At 40.2% G+C, this 21,126-nt stretch overlaps 1 protein-coding gene across 3 annotated transcripts in view; it reads left to right on the top strand.

Moving 5' to 3' along the window:
* LOC128639003 (guanylate-binding protein 1) overlaps positions 1–21,126 on the top strand; it is a 130,118-nt gene that overhangs the window by 94,218 nt on the left and 14,774 nt on the right. For all 3 annotated transcript variants that reach the window (XM_053691143.1, XM_053691142.1, XM_053691141.1), the window contains exons 6-9: positions 4,341–4,583; positions 4,994–5,277; positions 6,459–6,671; positions 7,499–7,601. In XM_053691143.1, the coding sequence (XP_053547118.1) occupies positions 4,341–4,583; positions 4,994–5,277; positions 6,459–6,671; positions 7,499–7,601 (843 nt within the window). The remainder of the gene's footprint in view (positions 1–4,340; positions 4,584–4,993; positions 5,278–6,458; positions 6,672–7,498; positions 7,602–21,126) is intronic.

A 21,126-nucleotide genomic window follows, 5' to 3' on the forward strand; every position in this document is an offset into this window, starting at 1 on the left:
ACACCTCCGCGTCCTGCTTAAGGAGGTTTTAGCTACGCTGGATGATTGTGACCCCATGGTGGTCCCAGAAAAATTGTGTAAAATGGACCGGTTTTTAGAGGTCCCTGTACACACTGAGGCGTTTCCGATCCCAAAGAGGGTGGCGGATATTGTGACTAGGGAGTGGGAAAGACCAGGTGTACCCTTTGTTCCCCCCCCTATCTTTAAGAAAATGTTCCCCATAAACGACCCCAGGCGGGACGCGTGGCAGACGGTCCCTAAGGTAGAGGGAGCTGTTTCAACGCTTGCTAAGCGTACAACTATACCAATAGAGGACAGTTGTGCTTTCAAAGATCCTATGGATAAAAAACTAGAAGGTTTGCTGAAGAAAATGTTTGTTCAGCAAGGTTTCATGCTCCAGCCAATTGCCTGCATTATTCCTGTAACTACTGCAGCGGCTTTTTGGTTTGAGGCGCTGGAGGAGTCGCTCCAGAGGGAGACTTCATATGACGAAGTCATGGATAGAATTCACGCTTTAAAGCTGGCTAATTCTTTTATCACTGATGCCGCTTTCCAATTAGCTAAGTTAGCGGCGAAAAATTCAGGTTTTGCCATTATGGCGCGAAGAGCGCTTTGGCTCAAATCATGGTCGGCTGACGTGTCGTCCAAAACAAAATTACTAAACATTCCTTTCAAGGGGAAGACCCTTTTTGGTCCCGAGTTGAAAGAAATCATCGCGGATATCACTAGGGGGAAGGGCCATGCCCTCCCGCAAGATAGACCCTTCAAGGCCAAAAACAAGGCTAATTTTCGCTCCTTTCGCAACTTCAGAAGCGGACCTGCTTCAACCTCTGCTGCCGCTAAGCAAGAGGGTAACGCTTCACAGCCTGAAGCAACCTGGAAACCCTTGCAGGGCTGGAATAAGGGTAAACAGGCCAAGAAGCCTGCGCCTGCTGCCAAGACAGCATGAAGGGGTAGCCCCCGATCCGGGACCAGATCTAGTAGGGGGCAGACTTTCTCTCTTTGCTCAGGCTTGGGCAAGAGACGTTCCAGATCCCTTGGCATTAGAAATCATTGCTCAGGGGTATCTTCTAGAATTCAAGGACTCTCCCCCAAGGATAAGGTTCCACATTTCTCGTTTGTCTTCAGACCAAACAAAGAAACAGGCGTTCTGACGCTGTGTCGAAGATCTTCTAAAGATGGGAGTGATACACCCAGTTCCAATTGCAGAACAAGGGCTGGGATTTTACTCAAACCTGTTTGTAGTTCCCAAAAAGGAAGGAACTTTCAGGCCAATCCTGGATCTAAAAATTCTAAACAAATTCCTCAGAGTTCCATCTTTCAAAATGGAAACTATTCAGACAATCTTGCCGATGATCCAGGAAGGTCAATATATGACTACCGTGGATCTAAAGGATGCGTACCTACATATTCCTATCCACAAAGATCATCATCAGTTCCTAAGGTTCGCCTTTCTGAACACGCATTACCAGTTTGTGGCCCTTTCTTTTGGGTTGGCCACCGCTCCCAGAATTTTCACAAAGGTGCTAGGGTCCCTTCTAGCGGTACTAAGAATGCGGGGCATTGCAGTAGCACCTTACCTAGACGACATCTTAATACAGGCGTCGTCTTTTCACAGAGCAAAGGCTCATACGGACATTGTTCTGGCCTTTCTAAGGTCTCACGGGTGGAAGGTGAACGTAGAAAAAAGTTCTCTGTCCCCGCTCACAAGGGTTCCCTTCCTGGGAACACTAATAGACTCGGTAGAAATGAAAATCTTTCTGACAGAAGTCAGGAAGTCAAAACTTTTGAATACTTGCCGAGTTCTTCATTCCATTCCTCGGCCTTCTGTGGCTCAGTGCATGGAGGTAATCGGTCTAATGGTTGCGGCAATGGACGTAGTCCCTTTTGCCCGAATTCATCTAAGACCACTGCAACTGTGCATGCTCAAACAGTGGAATGGGGATTATGCAGATTTGTCTCCTCAAATACAAATGGACCAGAAAACCAAAGACTCTCTTCTCTGGTGGTTGTCTCAGGATCACCTGTCTCAGGGAATGAGTTTCTGCAGACTGGAGTGGATCATTGTCACGACCGATGCCAGTCTGTTAGGCTGGGGTGTGGTCTGGGACTCCCTGAAAGCTCAGGGTCTATGGTCTCAGGAAGAATCTCTTCTCCCGATAAACATTTTGGAACTGAGAGCGATATTCAATACGCTCCAGGCCTGGCCTCAACTAGCGGAGGCCAAATTCATCAGATTTCAGTCAGACTATTTCAGTCGATTGATGTACGCTACGACTGTAGCGTACATCAATCATCAGGGAGGAACAAAGAGTTCCCTGGCGATGAAGGAAGTAACCAAAATCATCAAATGGGCGGAGGATCACTCCTGCCATCTATCTGCAATTCACATCCCAGGAGTAGACAACTGGGAGGCGGATTATCTGAGTCGTCAGACTTTCCATCCGGGGGAGTGGGAACTCCACCCGGAGGTCTTTGCTCAGCTAACCCAGCTATGGGGCATTCCAGAATTGGATCTGATGGCGTCCTGTCAGAACTCCAAACTTCCCCTTTAGGGATCCAGGTCCAGGGATCCCAAGGCGGCATTGATAGATGCTTTAGTAGCGCCTTGGTCATTCAGTCTAGCTTATGTCTTTCCACCGTTTCCTCTTCTCCCTCGGCTAGTAGCCAGAATCAAACAGGAGAAGGCTTCGATAATTCTGATAGCGCCTGCGTGGCCACGCAGGACTTGGTATGCAGACCTAGTGGACATGTCATCGGCTCCACCATGGAAACTGCCATCGAGGCAGGATCTTCTAATTCAAGGTCCATTCAAGCATCCAAATCTAGTTTCTCTGCAACTGACTGCTTGGAGATTGAACGCTTAATTCTAGCTAAGCGTGGGTTCTCTGAATCAGTTATAGATACTCTGAACCAGGCTAGAAAGCCTGTCACCAGGAAAACTTACCATAAGATATGGCGGAAATATCTTTGTTGGTGCGAATCCAAAGGTTACTCGTGGAGTAAGGTTAGGATTCCAAGGATATTGTCTTTTCTCCAAGAAGGATTGGAGAAAGGTTTGTCAGCTAGTTCCTTAAAGGGACAGATATCTGCTCTGTCTATCCTGTTACACAAGCGTCTGGCAGCTGTACCAGACGTTCAGGCGTTTGCACAGGCCCTAGTTAGAATCAAGCCTGTCTACAGACCTGTGGCTCCTCCATGGAGTCTAAATTTAGTTCTTTCAGTTCTTCAAGGGGTTCCGTTTGAACCTTTGCATTCCATAGCTATTAAGTTATTATCTTGGAAAGTTTTGTTTTTGGTAGCTATTTCTTCTGCTCGAAGAGTTTCTGAATTGTCTGCTTTGCAGTGTAATTCACCCTATCTGGTATTCCATACAGATAAGGTTGTTTTGCGTACCAAACCTGGTTTCCTTCCAAAAGTGGTTTCTAATAAGAATATTAACCAGGAAATCATTGTTCCTTCTCTGTGCCCTAATCCAGTTTCTAAGAAGGAACGTCTGTTACACAATCTTGATGTGGTTCGTGCTTTAAAATTCTATTTAAAAGCAACTAAAGATTTCAGACAAACATCGTCCTTGTTTGTTGTCTATTCTGGTAAGAGGAGAGGTCAGAAAGCGACTGCTACCTCTCTTTCCTTCTGGCTGAAAAGCATCATCCGATTGGCTTATGAGACTGCTGGACAGCAGCCTCCTGAACGAATTACAGCTCATTCCACTAGAGCTGTGGCTTCCACATGGACTTTCAAGAATGAGGCTTCGGTTGAACAGATTTGTAAGGCAGCGACTTGGTCTTCACTGCATACATTTGCCAAATTTTACAAATTCAATACTTTTGCTTCTTCGGAGGCTATTTTTGGGAGAAAGGTTTTGCAAGCAGTGGTGCCTTTCGTTTAGGTTACCTGACTTGTTCCCTCCCTTCATCAGTGTCCTAAAGCTTTGGTATTGGTATCCCACAAGTAAGGATGAATCCATGGACTGGATACACCAAGTAAGAGAAAACAGAATTTATGCTTACCTGATAAATTACTTTCTCTTACGGTGTATCCAGTCCACGGCCCGCCCTGGTAATTAAGTCAGGTTCAAATTTATTTTAGTAAAACTACAGTCACCACTGCACCCAATAGTTTCTCCTTTTTCTCCTAACCGTCGGTCGAATGACTGGGGGGCGGAGCCTGAGGGGAGCTATATGGACAACTCTGCTGTGTGCTCTCTTAGCACAGTAAGGATGAATCCGTGGACTGGATACACCGTAAGAGAAAGTAATTTATCAGGTAAGCATAAATTCTGTTTTTATTTTACTCTACAATTTTACTTACCTTTATTCTTTTTTCTTTCTTTATAGGGTTTAGTAAAAAAGTCTTAGAGTACAACCTGCCCCGTGAATGTATCCGTCATTACTTCCATTCCCACAAGTGCTTTGTTTTCGATCAACCAGCCAATAAACAAAATCTCCAACGCCTTGACGACCTACCAGATTCAGAATTAGACCCTACGTTCGTAATGCAGACTGAGAAATTCCTTTCCTATGTGTTTGACAACAGCCAACCTAAAACAATGCCAGGAGGACACATTGTAACTGGGAGATGTAAGTGCTAAGTGTTTATTAAAGGGTCACTGAATGCAGTAGAATTGAATAACTGATAAATGCACAATAAAAAGTAATGCTATAGCACTTACTTTTAATTTCTGCCACATTTCAAAGTTAATGAGATCATGTGGCAGCCATCAGCTAATCACAAAATGCAAATATGTATATACTGTGCACTTTTGCACATGCGTATTAGGAGTTGGGGCCTCAAAGTGTGCACATAAAAAGAATGTGAACATTTCGATAAAGGAAATATATTGGAAAGTTATTTTGCATTGCAAGCTGCATCCGAATCATTAAACTTTAACTTTGAATTTAGTGGCCCTTTAAATATCAAATACATTTTATTAGAATGTATTATTGCTTACGTGGTCAAATTAACATTTTTTTTTTTCACTGTTCCCTAGTGTTTGGGAATCTCACAAGCACATATGTTGAGACGATTAAGAGTGGTTTGATTCCTTGTATTGAAAATGCTGTGCAAACTTTGTCAAAGCTTGAAAATTCTAGAGCAGTAAATGATGCCCTGTCCAAATATGAAGAAGAGATGAGTCATAATATAAACGAATTTCCAACAGAAACTGAGAAAGAATTCATATATGTCCACCAGAAATGTGAAAAAGAGGCTCTTAAAGTCTTTATGGACCGTTCCTTCAAAGATGAAAATCAAGAGTATCAAATAAAACTCATTGTAAGTTAATTGCCTATTATTGACTATGATTACAAGTGATGTCATGTAAAATGTATATGATCATTGTGTGTTTTAATTATAGCATTATTATTCTGAATCCAAACTGTTTGCTTTTACAGTTATAGCTAGCCATTCACAGTCACTAAATTGCTGCATACACTGCAGTGTAATAAATCTTTTCCCTTAAAGGGACACTACGGACAAGACTACAAGTGGAGCGCTAAATACCGCTTACATGCTAATGTGCTCTTGTATTACAAGTTAAGTGCAATGCAAGCTTGCGTTCGCATTGCTAGGAAGCATTGCATGCTTCCATATGCTCCAATGAGAGCCTCGTTCTGATGCCGTCAGAGACGGCTTCAGAACCTAAGGTCATCGAAGGAGGTTAGTAGCGCAGCAATGGCAGCAAATATAAATATTTATGTATACGCTTATGTACAGATATATTTATTTGTTAATATGTGTATATACACACACATTAACACATAAATATATATGTTTATAAGCATATACAAATATTTTTACAGGGAATGCACAGTACCCATAGACCGCAATGTAAAGGCACGTTTCAGTGCTGTTTTTTTCCAGCAACCCACTCTCGCCAAGTTTACCGCAAAAATACTACCTGGTAAAGTTATTTTATTTTTTTTAAAAAATGGTACAATTCTTAGGTTTTAATAAAATACACTACACTGTATTTTGGGGGCATTTGGGGTATATTTAGAAAACTAACCAGAGATCTAATCTCTGGTTAATTTTATAAGCGCTAATTGAGTTTATGGTAGCAATAACCAGCCACTTGAAAGCTGGTTATTTATAGCACCTGCAAACAGGCAAATTCGTCCATTTGTGGGCATCCAATAAATTAGTGCTCCACTTGGAATCTAGCCCTAAATGCATTTCATGCACCTCCCTCTAAGTATGGGTGCTGCCAATATGGCACCTAGGTTACACTGCAGGGATCTGAAGGAGAGCTGCTGCACATGTGCAAAACAGGTTAGCACTGGAATGTAATGAAAGCAGATTTTAACATGGCGACACCCATGACTGGAGGGAGGTGAGAACTTATCTCAATACTATGCTTATAAAATGTAGTTAGTATTTAATGTCCCTTTAATAATCTAATTACATTTTTTTTACATTAGTACAATATATTATGTAAACTTATTTTTTATTTGCAGAGTGGGCTAGAAGAAAATAGGATAAAATATTACCAGTGTAATGAAGAGACATCAATAATGAAGTGCAAATTCTTACTACAAGAACTGAGTGAGAAACTAGAAAAGAAAATAGCAGAGGGAGAATATTCCAGGCCTGGAGGTCATAAAGAGTTTATGGAAGAAAAGCACAAGTTGATTGATACTTATCATCAAAGTTCTGGGAAAGGGATTAAGGTAAATTATTATTATTATATTAAGTGTAGATCTATGTAATTGAATTCAGCAATATTTTGCAGGAGACAAGCATCTTATATCATGGAGCATCGCTACATAAAGTCATTCAGTTATGACTAATAACCACATGTTTAGGCCAAGTATATATCACACAATAGCTCTGCTCAAGATTCTTAAACCTGAATTCTACACACTTCCAAAAGGATCAGTTTTAGTTACTAACATTTAGTATCAATAAAATACATTTTCAGTGTTTATGGGATAGTTCCAACTTCAATTCAAGATAACCCCTCATATATTTAAACAGTATTTGTTTATAAAAAAAAACTAGTGTTAAAGCCTGTGTACATGGGCCAAAATGTGTAAGGAAAGAAATATACCTCTCAGGAGGCATTGTGCACTTTTATCTCGAGCACACACTCATCCTTAAGACCAGGTATGTAGCTGCCCAACTCCCTCCCTTATTTAGCCACCTCTTCCTCCAAGAACCTTTCCCTACCATCCACTCGGATCCCCTCTCCCTCCTTTCTACTGCGCATGACTGCATCTGACAAACCTGGCCTTTTATTATTATTATTATAGATTTAAATATTAGTAATTATTGTAACATACCTCCCAACATTTGTGGCTGGGTATGAGGGACTCATGAGGTTGAATGGGGCCAATTGCCATTTTGTGGGTAGAGCTGTGTTGGGTGGTTAGTGGGTGTTTCTGGTTGGTTGAGTGGGATTGTCTGCAGTTTGCCATTGATGTATTAATGTATTTTTTATTCTTGGGCTATATATTTACCTAATAACATGGTGAGTACTGACATTTTGTCTCTGCAGGCCCTTGAGGTACTACAGGAGTTCCTCAAAGAGAAAGAAGATGTTGAGGCTGTCATTTTGAGGGCTGACCAAACTATGACAGATGCAGAACGGAGAAAAGCTGGTAAGTAATTACATTATATTAAAACACTGAGGGTAAAATAATAATTCATACGGTAATAGATCAGGAAGTGTTTAGCAGCTTTCTTGTTGGTAACACTAGCCAAATTATCAGTTCTTTCACAATTATTTAAAACTGGGACAACAAAAACTGCACACCTATTTTAATCAGTTGTGGCTCAAAAAACAAACAAAAATAAAGCTTATAGGGCGGTGTTGAAAGAAGATCTACCACAAATCTTCAAACTTTCAATATGGCTACTAAAACCCCTTGCTTATAATTACTTCATTAGGGTAAAGTCATCTCATCAGTTGAAAGGAAGAGATAAACTTAAAGGACCATGAAACTCATATTTTTTCTTTTATGTTTCAGATAGAGCAAACAATTTTAAACAACTTTTCCATTTACTTTTATTATCTAATTTGCTTTGTTCTCTTGGTACCTAGGAAGGCTCAGGAGTTTGGAGATAGCTTTCCAAAATTTTTAGTAGATAACATAGAATTTAATAACTGGCTTAAAAATAAATGGAGAGAATACGACTTCTTAAATAGAGCGTATTGTGGGAAAATAGAAATATTTTGGGAAACCGCTAAGGCCTTTTTAAGAGGACGTATTAAAGCCTATATGATCTCAAAAAAAAGGAAATCACAGGAAAGGGAAATTCTTCTAGCTAAACAAGTAAAGAATGCATATTGTAAATATATTAATAATCCATCTAAGCAGTCTGGGGATAAATATAAAACAGCTAAAGCAGAAAGGGATATTTTTATTAAACAAAAGGTCGCCCGGGAAGAACTTAAAATAAGCACCAAATATAAAGGTCAATTCGGGAAGTCGGCCAAATTTTTATCTAGGCTGGACAAGGCCAGGAAAAAATCTAATACAATAGAAGCAATCTATGAGGGGACAAATAGAGTTACTGATCAATCAAGAATTAAAAACGTTTTCTTAGAATATTATCAAAATTTATACGCAGCAAAAGAAATTAATATGGAGAATAAGAATAACTTCTGGCACAAGATTAGCCTGCCTAAAATATCTCAAGAAGCAGTTAGTGCCCTTAACAGACCTATTACGAAAGAGGAAGTTCTCGAAGCTATAAATAATGCTAAAGCCAATAAAGCCCCTGGCCCGGACCAGATACCCGTCGAAATGTACAAAATACTCAGATCAGAGATAGCAGATATTCTAGTCTTATTGTTTAATGGATACTATATAGATGGCATAAGTATGTCAAAGTATTTCTCAAATTCTATCATATCACTGATCTTGAAAAAAGGGAAAGATCCACTAGATCCTAAGTCATATAGGCCTATCTCACTACTTAATGTAGATTATAAGGTATTAACTCACATCGTTGCGAACCGATTAAAATTTTGTCTTGATCCTATCATACATATTGATCAAACGGGCTTTATGCATCAAAGATCCTCTACCAAAAACATTCGGAAAGTAGCTTTAGTACTAGAACACTTCTGGAACAAAGTATCAGAGAGAAAAACAGACAACCAGGACTTTGCATTAATTACAATCTATGCCGAAAAGGCGTTCGATTCCGTGGGCTGGGACCATCTATTTTTGACTTTAAACATTTTTGTTTTTTCAGGCCATTTTGCACAATTTATTAAAATTTTATATGACCATTCCCGGTCCAGTATTGTAATTAATGGCAGTTATACTTCGAATTTAACATTACACAGGGGAACGAGACAGGGATGTCCACTCTCCCCGCTATTATTTAATCTTGCTATAGAACCCCTGGCTGTCATATTGCGACAAGAACTACAAGGTATTAGGTTGGGGCAAGAGAAACTAGTATTATCTTTATATGTAGATGACCTGTTATTATATATTAGAAACACGGAGAGGAATATACCACAGGCCTTAAATATTATCGATATGTTTGGTTCTATTTCAGGCTATAAAATTAATGCTAATAAGTCTGAAATCCTCTGGTTACATAAGACGAAAAAAAGTATACAAGAACATCCTTTCCAAGAGTCTTTAAGTATTAAGTATTTAGGACTAAATTTTCACGCTGACCCAAACCAATGGTATAAATTAAATTACTCTCCTTTTTTTAAGAGTTTCAGAGAAATTGCAACGCTGGATTGTGTTTCCTATCTCCCTTTCGGCCAAGCTGATGATCATAAAAACTATTTTGTTTCCTCAATTAATGTATATTATGCAAAATTTACCACTATTTATAAAGAGTCAAGATATAAAAAGATTTAATAGAGATTGTGCTAATTTCTTCTGGAACAACAAGAGACATATGCTATCTATAGCAAAACTAACAATCAGATTTGAAGAAGGCGGTTTATCTTTTCCAGATATTAAAAAGTATAACATAGCCACACTAGCTCGTTTCGCATTTGATTGGGTAACAGAAGCCAACTACCTGACACATGTGTATATGGAAGAACAACTTAGTGCTCCATATACATTGAAAGCTTTGTTGCATTGTTCAATATCACATCTACCAAAGGATATTAAAAAGATGCTATTAATACGCAACACTATTGAAGCATGGCAGAAATTGAATAATTTACTCAATCTCAATTTTGAGATATCTCCACATCTTCCAATACGAGGTAACCCAAAATTTACGCCAGGCTTATCCTATGAAGTCTATAATGTATGGTCCCAAAAAGGCCTATTATATGTCTATCAATGTTTAAATAATTATCGTCAGATCAGATCGTTTGAGGACATTGCTAGAGAATTCGGTCTCTCAAACAAAAACTTTTTCTCTTACTTACAGATCAGACATTTTATAGCAGAAAATAAAATATTAAATTCAGAACGAGAAGGATGGGGGCAAATTGAAACATATTTAAACAGTGGATTCAAAGGATGCATACCTACATGTTCCCATTCACAGGGATCATCACAAGTTTCTAAGGTTTGCCTTTCTGGACAGACACTTCCAGTTTGTGGCTCTTCCTTTCGGTCTTGCCACAGCTCCCAGAATTTTCACAAAGGTTCTGGGATCTCTGTCGGCGGTGCTTCGATCACGGGGCATTGCAGTGGCGCCCTATCTGGACGACATCCTAGTCCAGGCGCCATCCTTTCAACTAGCAAGATCCCACATGGACTTGGTGTTAACCTTCCTACGATCTCATGGATGGAAGGTAAATTTGGAAAAGAGTTCCTTAGTCCCAAATCCTCGGCCGTCAGTGGCTCAGTGCATGGAGTTAATCGGGCTGATGGTGGCGGCAATGGACATCATCCCGTTTGCTCGGTTCCATCTCAAACCCCTGCAGTTAAGCATGCTCAGGCCTGACCCCAGTTAGCCACGGTCTGGTTTATCTAGTTCCAGTAGGACAACATAACTTCTGTGGCTTACATGAATCATCAGGGAGGAACGAGGAGTTCCTTAGCGATGACCGAAGTAACCAAAATAATTCAGTGGGCGAAAACCCACTCTTGCTGTCTGTCGGCGATCTACATCCCAGGGGTGGACAATTGGGAGGCGGATTTCTTGAGCAGGCAGACCTTTCATCCGGGGGAGTGGGAACTCCATCCGGAAGTGTTCTCCAGCTTGATTCTCAAGTGGAGAATTGGATCTCATGGCATCCCGACAGAATGCCAAACTCCCGAGATACGGGTCGAGGTCCAGGGACCCCCAGGCGGAACTGATAGATGCTCTGGCGGTCCCTTGGACCTTCAGTCTAGCATACCTATTTCCTCCGTTTGCTCTACTTCCTTGGGTAATTGCTCAAATCAAACAGGAGAGGGCCTCGGTGATCCTCATAGCACCGGCTTGGCCTCGCAGGATTTGGTATGCGGATCTGGTGGACATGTCATCTCTAACACCTTGGAGACTTCCATTGAGGAAGGACCTTCAAATTCAAGGGCCCTTCTTGCACCCAAATCTAGTTTCTCTGAAGCTGACTGCTTGGAGATTGAACGCTTAATTTTATCCAAGCGGGGCTTTTCTGACTCGGTCATTGAAACCATGATTCAGGCTCGTAAGCCTGTAACTAGAAAGATTTACTATAAGATATGGCGTAAATATCTTTATTTGTGTGAATCCAAGGGCTACTCATGGAGTAGAGTTAGGATTCCTAGAATTTTATCTTTTCTCCAAGAGGGTTTGCAGAAGGGATTATCGACAAGTTCCCTAAAGGGTCAAATCTCGGCCTTATCTATTTTGTTACACAAACATCTGGCGGATGTCCCAGATGTACAATCCTTTTGTCAGGCCTTGGTCAGGATCAGGCCTGTGTTCAAACCAGTTACTCCTCCATGGAGTCTTAATTTAGTTCTCAAAGTTCTTCAAAGGGCTCCGTTTGAGCCCATGCATTCTTTAGATATTAAGTTGTTATCTTGGAAAGTTTTATTTCTTGTTGCTATTTCTTCCGCTCGGAGAGTGTCAGAGCTCTCGGCGTTACAGTTTGAGTCTCTTTATCTGATTTTCCATTCAGATAAGGTAGTTTTACATACCAAATTAGGATTCCTTCCTAAAGTTGTTTCTGATCGGAACATTAATCAGGAAATTGTTGTTCCTTCCTTGTTTCCTTATCCTTCTTCTCAGAAGGAACGTCTTCTGCACAATTTGGATGTAGTCCGGGCTTTAAAGGTTTACCTGCAGGCAACTAAGGACTTTCGTCAGTCGTCTTCCTTGTTTGTGATTTTTTTCAGGAAAATGTAAGGGACAGAAAGCTACGGCAACTTCTCTTTCTTTTTGGCTGAAGAGTATCATACGTTTTGCATAAGAGACTGCTGGACAGCAGCCTCCTGAGAGAGTTACAGCTCATTCCACAAGGGCTGTTGCTGGGACGCTTTTGGGAGAAAGGTTCTTCAAGCAGTGGTGCCTTCCGTTTAGGTTCCCTGTCTTGTCCCTCCCGTATCATCTGTGTACTCTAGCTTGGGTATTGAATCCCATTAGTAATTAAGATGATCCGTGGACTCATCATGTCATAAAAAAGAAAAGAAAATGTATGCCTGCATGTATTTCTTTTTTGACACAATGAGTCCACGGCCTGCCCTGTTTTTGTGAGATAGGGTGTTGGTTATTTTAAACTTCAGACACCTCTGCACCTTGGTTTTTCCTTTCTTTCCTTAACTTCGGTCGAATGACTGGAGTGGGAGGGAAGGGAGGAGCTATTTAACAGCTTTGCTGTGGTGCTCTTTGCCCCCTCCTGCTGACCAGGAGGTGAATATCCTATTAGTAATTAAGATGATTAGTGTACTCATTGTGTCAAAAAAGAAATACATTTATCAGGTAAGCATACATTTTCTTATTCATATACATATTTATATAACCTTTGCTGCTCTTTGCTGTGCTAGGTTCTTTTGCGTGACTATCGGCATGAGAACAAGGGTCTCATTGGAGCATATGGAAGCACACTCTCCAGGCAATCTCCCATCTTCAGTTAACCACTATAGATTTGAAGGATGCCTATCTTCCCATTGTTGCTTTCAGCACATTATAATGCCATTAGGTTTTTCTATAGCATTAATTATTAGCAGTTTGTTTCCTTTTTTTTGGACTGGACGCTGCTCTCAGTTACCACTGTCCTTAACCTAAAGTTGCCCACATCTGGATGACATCATACTAGTTGCTCATTCCTTGAAGCTTCCACCACGCTCAAAGAAGAAACATTTTTCATTCTATGTATGGCTGCTTAAACTACATAAGAATTCTCTTACTTTAGCATCAATTTTTTAGGAGCCATTATGAATACATTAGGTCTTAAAGCACTTTTCACAGATGCTTTTCTAGTCTACAATTCACACACTTTGGTGCTACATAAACAACATGTTGTCCTATATCAGCCTCAGGTTGGTGGTCATTGAATTAGTGCAATTTTCCTGCATCTATGTGTATGATCTCTTTCAGGGGCCTTTTTTTACCCTGATTATATGGATCCAGTCTATTTGGCTAGATCACAGTTTGGGGTTCCTTGACTACTCCTGAACATAAGCTATGTATTTTTCTCTGACCTCCATGCTTAGAGGGTTCCCCAGAAGATCAAGCAAGATAAATAAAATGAAATTTATTCTTACCTGATAAATTTGTTTCTTGACACGGTGAGTCGATGAAACCTGCCCCTGGGAGGAAAGACTTGAACTTCAGTTTTTATCCCTGGGATACGATATCTATTACCCAAGGATCTGGAACATCCCTTGTCCAGGCTTGAGCAAACAAAGACAGCCTGCCCCCCACGCAATCCATCCCCGGATCGGGGGCAGACCCTTCATGCTGACTTTGAGTCAGCGGCAGGCTTCTTAGATTGCTTCCCCTTGTTCCAGGACTGATTATGTCTCCAGGAAGGCCTGGATTGATCCTGCTTGGAGGAGGAAGAGGAATACTTACTAGTGAAGTTATGAAAGGAACAAAAATTACTCTGATGACCCTTCTGCTTATTTTTCTTATCCTGAGGAAGAGAATGCCCCTTCCCACCAGTAATATCAGAGATAATTTCAGCCAAACCAGGTCCAAACAAAGCCTTCCCCTTGTAAGGAACTGATAAAGCTTAGACTTGGATGATACATCCGCAGACCAGGACTTTAACCATAAAGCCCTGTGAGCCAAAACAGCAAAGCCAGAAATCTTTGCTCCCAACTTGACAACCTGTAAAGAGGCGTCCGCAATATAAGAATTGGCCAATTTTAAAGCTTTAATTCTATCCTGAATCTCTTCCAGAGAAGTCTCCTGAATAATAGAATCAGACAACGCATCAAACCAATATGCATCCGCACTGGTAAGCGTGGCAATACACGTAACAGGTTGTCATTGGAGCCCCTGATGAACATAAATCCTCTTAAGTAAAGCCTCCAACTTCTTATCCATGGGGTCCTTAAAAGCACAACTATCCTCAATAGGAATAGTGGTCCTGTTGGCCAAAGTGGAAATAGCTCCCTCAACCTTAGGGACTGTCTGCCAAGAATCCTTAATTGAATCTGCAATAGGAAACATCTTCCTAAAAATAGGAGAAGGGAAAAAAGGAATTCCAGGCTTCTCCCATTCCCGAGAAATAATCTCTGAAATCCAACCCGGAACAGGAAAAACTTCCGCCACTGAGGGAACATCAAAAAACTTATTTAACTTACTAGCCTTCTTTGGAGTAACTGTGACCGTTGATTCAGAATCATCCAAAGTAGCCAAAACCTCCCTGAGTAACAAACGGAGGTGCTCCAACTTAAATCTGAAAGAAACCATCTCAGAATCAGTCAAAGGAGACACACTATCAGAGTATGAAATTTCACCTTCAGACACTACTGAAATATATTCTTCCTCAGTCCTATGATAAGGAACATTAGATAAAACTGCAACAGAATCAGAAGTCCTTCTGCGTTTACCCTGTAACACAGGAAAAGCAGACAATGCATCAGATATAGCAGAGGATATGTGAGTAGACAAATCCTGTAAAGAAAAACTAGTCTGAGATGACACGCAGGGCACTGCATGTGAAGAGGAGTGAGACTGAGAGGAATGGGGAGAAGGCTGAGCTACAGCTTGAACAGTTGGCTCCTTAACAAGTCTCCTTAGAAAGTGAAGGCTCTGTATTAAAGAGTCTATCCCTGTACTGCATAGTCCTCTCTATACAAGAGGAACAGAAAGGGATAGGAGGCTCTACATTATCATCTAAACATAGGTTACAAGTCACAGCTTGCAAGTCTTCCTGGTCCATATTACACACAAATGTAAATAAAAAATTAAAACGTTACTGTCACTTTAAAAGAAAAATGTTACAAAAATCTTTTAATGCCAAAAACAAAAATAAAGATGATTTAGTAACCCTACAAGCACCTCTGCAACTTAACAGCCCAAATGAGGTGCTAAATAACCCCCCCTACCAGACAGAAGATACAAACAGAATATGCAGAAAAAAAACGGACTTCACCCAGAAGAACCGCAGCACCAGAACGGACTCAAGCTCCGCCCATCGTGGGCGTCTACAACATCCCAGCGGCATTACCATGTTATACACAGAAAAAAAATGCCGCCGGGAGAAACTAACAGGCTACAAAGCCAGATGCAGCAAACACAGCCAAGAACTAGTGCGCCCCAAATGTTAAAATAAAGTAAAACCTCACAGAGCCCAAACAAACAGATCTCACATAAAGTCTCCAGGTATCAAACACAGTTTCTCTAGCTGAGTATAAGCATACTACCTAATAAAAAACTGTAATGCCAAAAAAAACACCTGCACACAAGCAGGAGTAATCCCATAAGTGCCAATGCATCTCTCTGTGTACCAGCAGAAAAAGAACAAAAATAGCACTTACCTCCAAACTGCCAGGCAGCAAGGCAGTCTAACAGACTTGCAAGGACCCGCATCCTAACATGGACCTGAGAATAAAAAACAAATCCTAAGTAAACCTACATAGAGACCAATTTTACAAAGGTCTTGCGAACCTGATCCGACATTGCAGATCAGGTCCGCAAGACCTCGCTGAATGCATATCTCCATATTCAGCATTGCACAAGCAGCTCACAAGAGCTGCTGGTGCAACACCGCCCCCTGCAGACTCGCGGCCAATGGTCCACCAGCAGGGGGGTGTCAATCAACCCGATGGTACTCGATTGGGTTGAATTGAGGCGATTCCTGTCCGCTTCATCAGAGCAGGTGGACAGGGTTAAGGAGCAGCGGTCTTTAGACCACCATAGCTCTACTGAAGAGACTGACGTGGAATACAGCTAAACCCCAAGTAAAAACAAAACAAACTTGCTCTGTTTAAAAATAACAAACTCTTTATAGAAGAATCAGACACCTAATTTTACCACCTCCATGCACTACAGCAAAGAGAATGACTGGGTTTTGTGGGTAAGGGGAGTGGTATTTAACAGCTTTGGCTGAATATCCCAATAGTAATTATGATGATCCGTGACTCACTGTGTCATTAGAAAGAAATAGGGCTTTTATGTAGCCTAAAAGTGGCCTTACTCAATTTGGTATAATGATCATGTTGCTCTCATCATTGTTTTCTACCCAAACTCATCAACTGCTCCCTAATTTTCTTTATTTAACATGAAGTATCCATGATACCAAAGATGCTGTGCTTACTGGATCATTGACATGGGAAAAAATCGGTTTTTATGGGGGCCATAATTGCATCCTCACTCAAAAACCTGTCTTTTCTCAAACTTATTGCTGGGCTAAGCTTTCCTATTGAAAGAAATTATTTTCCCATGACAGCAGACTATGCATTTTTCTAAATGTAGGCAATGATAGTTTATGGTTTGATGGAAAGAGCAAACAATAAGGGGGACAGTGGGCATCCCTGCAGGTGCCATTGCTAACAGAAAAAGATTGGGAACAGAACTCCACTCCCTTAACTCGAGCTGTTGGACATGAAAACATGGCTCCTATGGCTTTGCAAAAAAATCTCTGGTAAGCCAAAGGCCTGTAGTCCCATATCACCCTGTCAAACACTTTCTCTGTGTCAAAAGACAGGGGGGCATATGTATCAAGCTCCATATGCAGCTTGATACCCCATGTTTCTGGCGAGTCTGCAGACTCGTCAGAAACAACAGTTATGAAGCAGCGGTCACAAAGACTGCTGCTCCATAACCTGTCCGCCTGCTCTGAGCAGGCGGACACACATCGCCGGAAATCAACCCGATCGAGTACGATCGGGTTGATTGACACCTCCCTGCTGGCTGAATATGGCGAGCCGGTACTCCTAAAAAAAGTGCCGGTATTAATTCATTCTTGATTGATATATTGTTCTCAGTAACTTTGAGAAAAGCAAAGGGACAAAGTTATTTACAATGCTTGATATATTGTTCTCAGTATCTTTGAGAAAATCAAAGGGACAAAGTTATATACAATGTTTGATATATTTTGGAGCCCCCCCCCTTGGGAAAACTAGAGTATTTACATGATGATTACAAATATTACCTGTTACGAGATGGCAGAGGTGGTGGTACTCCGTATCGGTGAGTACCCACACAAAAAAGCCCTGGAGATATACACACACACATATATATATATATATATGTGTGTGTGTGTATAAATTGGAGCCCATGAAAAAACATATTTATGCATTTTTATGCTTTTGTACTGTAAATATTTCACATTCCAAAATTCTTCAGATAAAGAAATATGTTTTAAATATTCCTATACATATCTATATAAATTGTAACAGGAAACACTTTAAACCACAGTCTTCTAGGGCACAAATGCAGCACAGGACAGTCCACTTTAATTTCAAGTGTTTAACATTCAGGAGGGAAACCCCATTCTCTGCAGCTCATCACTGAATTTCACAGACCTTTGTAGAATAATGTCCTTTTTACAAATTATTCACAGCAACAGAGTCCTTATTTTTACAAATCATTCAAAGTAACAAAGTCCTTTTTACACACATGCCCTCCTGGCTGGGTAACAGTCTGATAGACATAAGTCAGGCTTCCTTTTAAATTCTCAGGGCTGCAATCATGAGCCACAATTGTGACTAACAAGCTGCTTAATCAAAAATCTGGCCTAGACAACTTCATCTCTGTTGGAATAATGGCCCACCTTTCTCTCCAATTATTCTAACCCCATGGAGCCAGAACACAACTTATAAATTGCACAATTCAAACACACACTATTTTCCCCTTTATATATTTTAGCTTATATATATATATATATATATATATATATATATATATATATATATATATATACTGTGTGTGTATGTATATATATATTTATTTAAGAATAAATTGAACATATTCTTCTATGTGAAGAACACTGGAATCTGAAATATTCATATTTCAGGTCGGGTTAGCGCATCTGAGAAAATGCGATCGGGTTAGAGCGAATTATTGGGTGTTAGTTATGGTTGCGATATTCGAAGTTTGGCTTTTTGTGCTAAAACTTTTTACAATCAACTTGTAACATGCGTGCAACCAGGCATGGGCAAAAAGCCTACTTTTAGCAGAGTTAATGCGCGAGTGGGAGCGGGAGCAATTAGCGATTATAAAATTAACCAGAGCTTACATCTCTGGTTAATTTTATAAATGTCCCCAAAATCAAGTGTGATATATTTTAATAAAAAATACACAGCCAGATTACGAGTTTTGCGTTATGAGCGGCTCGGTAATAACTTGCAAGTTATTTCCACCACTCACCTATAATAGCGCTGCTATTACAGGTTTTCCAAAAACCTGCGTTAGCAGGCAATATGACAGCGTTGAGCTCCATACCGCACACAAATACCAGCGCTGCTTTGAGCTGGTTTTACGTGCTTGTGCACGATTGCCCCATAGACATCAATGGGGAGAGCCGGCTAAAAAAAAGTCTAACACCTGCAATGAAGGTGCGTAAAGTTCCGTAACACAGCCCCATTGATTCCTATGGGGAAAGAAAATTTATGTTTAAACCTAACACCCTAACATAAACCCCGAGTCTAAATACCCATAATCTGCTGGCCCCGACATCGCCGTCACCTACCTACACTTATTAACCCCTAATCTGCCGCCCCCAATGTCGCCGCCACCTACAGGGAGTGCAGAATTATTAGGCAAGTTGTATTTTTGAGGATTAATTTTATTATTGAACAACAACCATGTTCTCAATGAACCCAAAAAACTCATTAATATCAAAGCTGAATAGTTTTGGAAGTAGTTTTTAGTTAGTTTTTAGTTATAGCTATTTTAGGGGGATATCTGTGTGTGCAGGTGACTATTACTGTGCATAATTATTAGGCAACTTAACAAAAAACAAATATATACCCATTTCTATTATTTATTTTTACCAGTGAAACCAATATAACATCTCAACATTCACAAATATACATTTCTGACATTCAAAAACAAAACAAAAACAAATCAGTGACCAATATAGCCACCTTTCTTTGCAAGGACACTCAAAAGCCTACCATCCATGGATTCTGTCAGTGTTTTGATCTGTTCACCATCAACATTGCATGCAGCAGCAACCACAGCCTCCCAGACACTGTTCAGAGAGGTGTACTGTTTTCCCTCCTTGTAAATCTCACATTTGATGATGGACCACAGGTTCTCAATGGGGTTCAGATCCGGTGAACAAGGAGGCCATGTCATTAGATTTTCTTCTTTTATACCCTTTCTTGCCAGCCACGCTGTGGAGTACTTGGACGCGTGTGATGGAGCATTGTCCTGCATGAAAATCATGTTTTTCTTGAAGGATGCAGACTTCTTCCTGTACAAAAAGTTAAATTAAAACAGGAGCGCTGTAGCTAAAGGTGTCAGGCTGAAGTGAAGCAGGTGTAGCAAATTATTAAAAATCAGTGTAGCAAATTATTAAACAACAGTAGTGTGGGACACATCAATGTGTGTCAGATATAAGTGCTAGAATATATCAAGGGGTGATGTACTTAGTGATAAAGTGATTAGTGCATATTTCTGATAGATCAACAAAAGTGTTTAGAAAGTATATATAATCAAATACAATAAACAGTGACAAGTTGTGCTATTTAGCAGGCTCTGCCTAAAATTTAATATAGCAGAAAATGAATAACAATAACAAACACAAACAAAATACAAAATATATTTGTAATAAAAACGGACGTCTCCGTATATAGAAAAGGGATTTTGCCAGTCCACCAAAAGTATAAAATGTTTATCCTTATGGCCAATTGGATATGAGCAGTCCAGGTATATAATGTATTGTCGATAAATGAGACAGGCTTACCCCCAAACAATACGTCTCTTGATGAAAGGAAAAAAGAAAATTACCGCCGTAGCGGAAGTGACGTCACCTTTATGGGCGCTGGCCAGACTGAGCCCTCCGATTGGTCCTTATGCCATCGCTTCTCCGGTTTCAGCTGTTAGGTTCCACAGCCACAGAATATCCGCTCTTTATGTGCCAAAGCACGCAGGATACTGGTAAAAGGTGCTGTATGTGAAGTGCAGCTGTTCAAGTAGATACAAAGTTCCGCTTTCGTACCCTTCGTACAGCTTGTAGTTTCAGTGCATCAATAAGCACTAGAATAGTACAGAGTTCAAGGTTTTCAGAGTTTCACAGATGGCAGACAGGCATCAATCTGTGACAGCAATTAGTAGCTGTAAAATACTCTTAAAATTATGGCAACAAACATCAACGCGTTTCTCCCTCTACAGGGCTTTCTAAAGATGAGGTGTTGCAACAGGTGCACCTTTTTTAAAGGTGTATCTAGATCTCTTATTGGCCACTTTTAATTGGTCATAGAGAGGGGGTGTATATCATTATTTAAAGGTGGTATTAGCAAAATACACATATGTTAAAAGCAGCAATACATAAGATAAAATACAATTGTCAATAAAAATTGTGAAAAAACACATAAATAAAATATAAATATATATGTTTATCATATACTCATCTAAAAACTGTCAATTACAAATTATAGTGATAATGGTGTTGTTACTCAATATCAAAATAAGAAACGAATATATAAATGAATTTAGGCCCTTATATGGAATGGACTAGTTAGAAAAATTATTTAATATGTATCCTTATGGAGATACATTAAAATGAAGTATATACATTTTTAAAATATATAATATGTAGTGTAATACCTCAACATAAAGGGACACTAATAAACATAAAAGCAGGGGAAATTTATT

The sequence above is a fragment of the Bombina bombina genome, chromosome 8, assembly GCF_027579735.1.
Source record: "Bombina bombina isolate aBomBom1 chromosome 8, aBomBom1.pri, whole genome shotgun sequence".
Lineage (NCBI taxonomy): Eukaryota > Metazoa > Chordata > Amphibia > Anura > Bombinatoridae > Bombina > Bombina bombina.